Genomic DNA, 6,000 nt, shown 5'->3' with positions numbered 1-6,000 from the left:
ACTGAGCATGCAAAATGTTGGTCACTTTGATGAAATCAAATTTCCAGGTGTTCATGTGACAATCAGTGATTAAGAGCATACATTGTTTAGGAATACATATGGCTAGAGATGCTAACTCAGTTCTGGCCATAGGTTGAAAATGAGGAATTCACTTCCATCTTTCCCTTTTGCCATGATGCCAGCCCTCAAGAGACTGAATTTATATGAAGAACAGTTTGGGTCTAGTGACGGACTTTGGTGCAGTGCTAATGCCTCTCACATGAAAAAGCTTCCTCTAGACACTAAATCTTAACCACTTTATGATTTACAAGAGTAACATATGAAAATGGTTAATCAATATGAGTTCAAAGTTCCAAGAGGTTTTTTCTGCAGAAAAAAAACCCCAAATAATGACATGATGTAAGTAAATGGAATTTACTTCCATCTTCCAGTTATTTTGATACAATCATGAGAGCTTGAGACAAAGACTATTCGTTTAAATAATAAACCAGATAGACTCACAGAAGCTAAGTCTATCTAAGGCAAGATGAATGAAGACTGACAGACGCATAAAAGGAGGTATTAATGAAGTCTATTGGTTTAATTTTCTTCAGAATTAACATAGAAATATAAGCTTCTTTGTAAGAACTAAATACATTTCATTTAGGTAAAGATGAACAATCAGAAAAGTATGATTCTCTACCATTGCTGAGAAACTAAAAAGGGACAATAATAACAGTTATTTTCATTTTGTAACTTCTGTCTACAGCAATTAAATCAGCCTGTGTATTAGCAGTATAATGAATCGGTACATTGGTGTTAACTAGCCTGCAAATCATTGGTTCTGAACTAATTGAGTTTCAATCTTCTACAGTTCTTCACTGACGTGGTGGATGATCAAGCAGTTCAGAGTTTGGCATAGTCTTTCAGGATCATTTCCAGTTTCTGGCTCAGCATGATGTTCCCCTTCACTTTTAGTTTACCAGCGAAGAATGCCTAAAAAGGACAGAAGGGAAAAACATGTATTCAACTGTTTACTAACAAACCAAAGAGTCACTAGAATAAAATAAGAAACCAAAGAATGGTTGTTTAGCACTCAGGAGAAAGCCTTTAGTGCACAATGCTTAACTGGTTATCAGTTATTTAAAAAACCTGTTCAATTCTAATGCCATCCACAACCAGATTTTTTTATCTATAGTGCAGACAAGGCCAACACTGTCACTCATGGGAAAAAAATTAAATAAAATAAACACAAAGCAACTTCAGTGGCCTCTGTTCCCTTTCCACATATAGCACAGAGCATTTCTCCAACTGTAAGAAAAAATGCTTTCACAGAATCTGATGGCAAAACTTCAGCAGGGCACAAAAAATCAAGCTCCCAGCATCATCCCCTCACATTACAAATATCCATATTTCATTATAAGAAATGAAAAAATGGAATGAAAAGGCTATAAAATGAAAATTAAAGACTAATGAAAATGTAAGCTACACACTCAAATTCCTACCGAATACAAACATATACTTGCACAAGGTATTACACACATATGCCAAAGAAATGCAGTGGCTTTATACACAGCATATTACAACAAACAGGAAATAAGCAACATTTGGTTGCATTTGCAAAGTCATAAATCCATCAGTATTTTCACTTCAATGCTGATATATTACATTTTTATTCTCCCTACTTCAAAGACCCTGTTTCAATCTAGTTCATATTTTTTTAAAACTAGTTTTGCTTCACAATGGCTTTGGAGTTTGAAAGCCCTTTGAAAGTTCCTTAAATGTTCTTTTGCATAGTTCCATTAGCTTGAAATACATTCAAATAAAGAATAGAGAGAGCCAGCAGAAAAGAATTTGAATAGATGCTTTGAGCTTCTTTAGATGGAAAACTGCACAGAAACTCAAAGGAAACACTAATGCCTAAACATAGATGATGTTCCTGAACTGCAATCACTGTTCTTTAGCATTCTGATGATTACACATCAACATCTTGTTTGTTTATGCTTTATGCCTGCTGTATACAGAGGGTCACAAAGGATTTTACTCATGTGGTATGTAAGACTTATAAAAAATATTCACCATGATCATTAGTCTCCAATTTACAATCAAAGTCTCCAACAACTTCTGCTTGAGATCAAAGAAAAGGAACTGTTTGATACATGATGAGCTTAATTAAAGTTTTCATTTGCTCAAGCTTTAATCTGTAAGCTGACATATTAAATTTGTGACAGTTCAATTTACTTTTACACAAGGCATTTTTATTAGTAAAATTAGTCATTTTAATCAGTTGATTACTCCAAGAAGCTAAAAGTGCAGACCCAGATTACAGACCTTCCTTAAATCTGTATTTCCCTGAAAAATATCCTGATTGAGGTAAATTTTGACCATCTAAATGCATGCATTGTCTTGACATTTCTCTGTGCTGCACTACTAGCAATAAATCAGACCACTGCAACAAACAACTTCCTGCAACATGACAATCAAAACAGTCTGAATGATCAAACTGACAAACCTAAACTTGGATACTGTGAAGTACCAGGAAGTAAACAAACTCCTAACTTTGCTTTATGTCACAGAATCACAGTATATTCTAAGTTGGAAGGAACCCAGAAGATAATCTAGTCCAACTCTGAAGTGAACAGCCCGTACAGGTATTGAATCCACAACCTTGGTGTTATCAGGGCCTGCTTTAGCCCTTTGTGGTTATCTTTGTCTTAAGATAATAAAGATGGCATAAATGCCCCCTCACACTTTCTGGATAATTCAGTATAAGATACTGATGTGCTTATACCTTATCTGACTCTGGTCTCCACTGTCAAAACATCCCAGGGTTTAGGATTTCAGAATGCAAACAGTCATGAACCACAGCTTGATGTAAGGCAAATAATATGTCTACATACAAGAGAGTATGTCTGTGACACCCAGGCTTTACCTTCTGGGGGTTAACCTTTTGTTGTACCACATCCATGAAATCCTCATCCGAGAGAGTGAAGGTAGTGTCAGCAGAATTTCTGGCAGGTCCTTGATACACTGCTCCAGAGCCATTCTTTAAGTCAATTGCTGAGAAGCAAGAGCAAAGACAGTTTAATTTCAAAATAAAGATAAAACTTTCAGGCTTAAGAACAGTATTTTCCTTACCTATTATTATAAAGCATCCAGTCTAAATTATTAGCTATCAGCTACTCAGAAAATAAATGAGGTATAATTCTTCTTCATCAATGAAAGAAAATAAAAAATTATTCCTGCACTGAAAGGGTCTTTACAGCAAGGACTTCAAAATTCTTGCTGCGATGGTAAATCTATTTTTGAATGACACCTAAGATGCACAAGGTATTAATTAGTGCACTTACTGCAAAAATGTTCAAGTTAGTAATAAAGCCCCAAAGTTCAAAACCAGCATCCTGTAGTCAGACAAGGCAAATGTAGTGGTGTTCAAACACACTGCCTATTTTCCCTGGTCTGTCCCCCAGGCAACACAATATAGCCTATTCTGCTTCATGCAAGGAGTGTTTAAAGCCTTGCCAATTATCTGTCTTTCTCTCCTGGAAAGACAAAAATTCCTCCAAGTGTCTGTAGCGTCAGAGTGTTCTTTTCCCACACCAAATGACCTGCCAAAATAATCTACTACAAAGCTAACACCATCAGGTATTGTGTCATGTTTAGAAGAGTATTTTGACAGGATGTGCTCTGCTGAGTCATTCTCAGATTTTGCAAATTCCTGTCTCTCCTTGACACCTTTGCCTCTTGATCCATCACGCCCCCATCCCACACATTATTCATGTGGATATTCCTGTAATAACATGGCACCTCTAATCACAGAATCATGGATGACAGTTAGTTGCTCTTCATGGACAAATTTTAAGGCCCTTGCCTTAAAAGGGAGCTTTATTGCTGCAAAAACTATCTTATGTGCCACTTTTTTCCAAATAATTTTTTGACAGGGTAAGGGGAACTATAGAGACTGGGAGTAGCTTTAGCATATTTAAGTCTTTCATTTTCTGAAATCTGCTTCAAGCAATATTTATCCAGTTACAACAGAACTAGAAGGGGACTTAAGTACACAGCATTGCTCAGTGAGAAGTGACATACTGGATTATTATTTTCCAGTTGATTTTAAGGTAAATTATAAATCCTGGAACAGATTTAATGCATATCACTAACTTTAAGCAATATGGGAAGAAATTTTAAAAGGTTACTGAGCACCAGAAATTATCTGTACATTTGTGTTTGTGGGTAGGGGCTGTGTAACAACATCCTTGTGGCCCAAACCAGCTGCTATATGATCTAACATACCTGAACCTTTAACATTACTCATGTAGGTTATGCAGGCACAGACTATTATTAGGAAAACAAAAATCAAAAAAATAATCTACTGAATCATGAAATGCAAGCCAAACACACCAACTAAAGTCTGGGAGTGGATACCAGCTTTTAGACTAAGTTAACCAGTGCTTTTAAAGTACTCCTCTACCCAAATGCTGCTAATGTTAAGCACCATACTAGTGCAGCCAAACTGTTCCCTTGGAGACAAACAGCGAGGTCAGCAAGCACTACAGATTAATTCACAAAACACAGACACGGTGTCTAGAATGCTTGCAGTTCCTAGCCAACTGTTTTGAATTACTTCTGGACCTTAGGAATCCCTTTTTGTATTTCATTCTGCTGGCAATAATTTTTTTTTCCTGTCCCTACCATTACTACACTGCTCCAGAAGGAAGCCAGATACTGGAAGCCTGACATACTGTCTCCCAAGACACAACTTCTCATTCTTCACTAAGTACTGGCTGAAAAGAAATTTTGATGTACTTTATTGATAATACTGATCCATCAGTCTCACCAGCGTCAGGTTGAGATGACAAAAACAATTGAATAGGTGTAATGGCTCAGAAAAGTTCTCACAACCCTTAAGTATTATTTTGAATATGGTACATAACTAACAGCTTTTACATTGTTGTACATTAAGATATTACTTAACATTATTACAGTCCTTGTTCTCCTTCTCCATTTCCTAGTGAAATCCCAAGACCATCATTTACTGTCAATATCTACAACTAACACTAAGCTCTCAAAGCACAACCACACATTTAACATTGCATAATCATGGCACCCATAATCAAGGTAAATCTTTCATGCTTACAGAATCACAGAATGATTAAGGTTGGAAAAGACCCACTACCTTAACAACTAGACCCCAGCACTAAATGTGACATACAGCAGTTTCATGAACACTTCCAGGATTGGTGACTCCATCCTGTCTGTGAAGAGATTTCTCCTGATGTTCAGCATGAACTTCCTATGCTGCCGTCTGCAGATGTTTCTTCTTTCCTGTCACTGGTTGTCCTGTCCCAGAAGCAGCATGAGAAGCCAACCCCCACCTGGCTACAGCCTCCATCCAGGCAGTTGTACAGAGTCTCCCTGATTCTCCTTTCCTCCAGGCTGAGCTACAGCAGCTCCCTCAGCTGCTTCTCACAGGAGCTGAGCTCCAGACCCTGCCCCAGCTCCATTGCCATTCTCTGGACTCACTTCAGCACCTCAAAGTCTTTCCTGTGAGGGGCCCAGAACTGGACACAGCACTTGAGGTGTGACCTCACCAGTGCCACATACAGGGGGACAATCACTGCCTGTTCCTGCTGGTCACACTGTTGCTGATACAGGCCAGGATGCCACTGCCCCTCATGGTTACCTGTGCATACACTGGTCCATGTTCAGCAAATTGTCATCTAAAACCTCCGATACTTTTCCACTGGGCAGCTTGCAGCTTTCCAGCCACTCTGCCCAGCCTGTGGCACTGCCTGGGGTTGTTGTGAACCAATGGCAGGACCTGGAACTTGATCTTGCTGAACCTCAATGGGTCCTTGGCCCATTGATCCAACCTGACCAGATCCCTCTGCAGAGCTTTCCACCCTTTCAGCAGATCAACACTTGCACCCAAACTGGTGTCATTTATGAAAGGGCTGAGGGGACACTCAATTCCCTCATCCAGACCAACAACAATGATATTGAAGATATGAGACAGGACTG

General features: G+C 38.5%; 1 protein-coding gene across 2 annotated transcripts in view; it reads right to left on the bottom strand.

Moving 5' to 3' along the window:
- Positions 1 to 554: 554 nt before the first annotated feature.
- Positions 555 to 6,000, bottom strand: part of HSD17B4 (hydroxysteroid 17-beta dehydrogenase 4) — a 62,426-nt gene continuing 56,980 nt past the window's right edge. For both annotated transcript variants that reach the window (XM_059492452.1, XM_059492453.1), the window contains exons 23-24: positions 2,912 to 3,039; positions 555 to 975 (exon numbers count right to left, since the gene is read on the bottom strand). In XM_059492452.1, coding sequence (XP_059348435.1) covers positions 886 to 975; positions 2,912 to 3,039 — 218 coding nt within the window. In that variant the 3' untranslated portion in view covers positions 555 to 885. The remainder of the gene's footprint in view (positions 976 to 2,911; positions 3,040 to 6,000) is intronic.

This window comes from Ammospiza nelsoni, chromosome Z (assembly GCF_027579445.1).
Source record: "Ammospiza nelsoni isolate bAmmNel1 chromosome Z, bAmmNel1.pri, whole genome shotgun sequence".
Taxonomy (NCBI): domain Eukaryota; kingdom Metazoa; phylum Chordata; class Aves; order Passeriformes; family Passerellidae; genus Ammospiza; species Ammospiza nelsoni.
The sequence above is the reverse complement of the archived record's forward strand: the minus strand, read 5'-3'. Positions and strand labels throughout refer to the sequence as shown.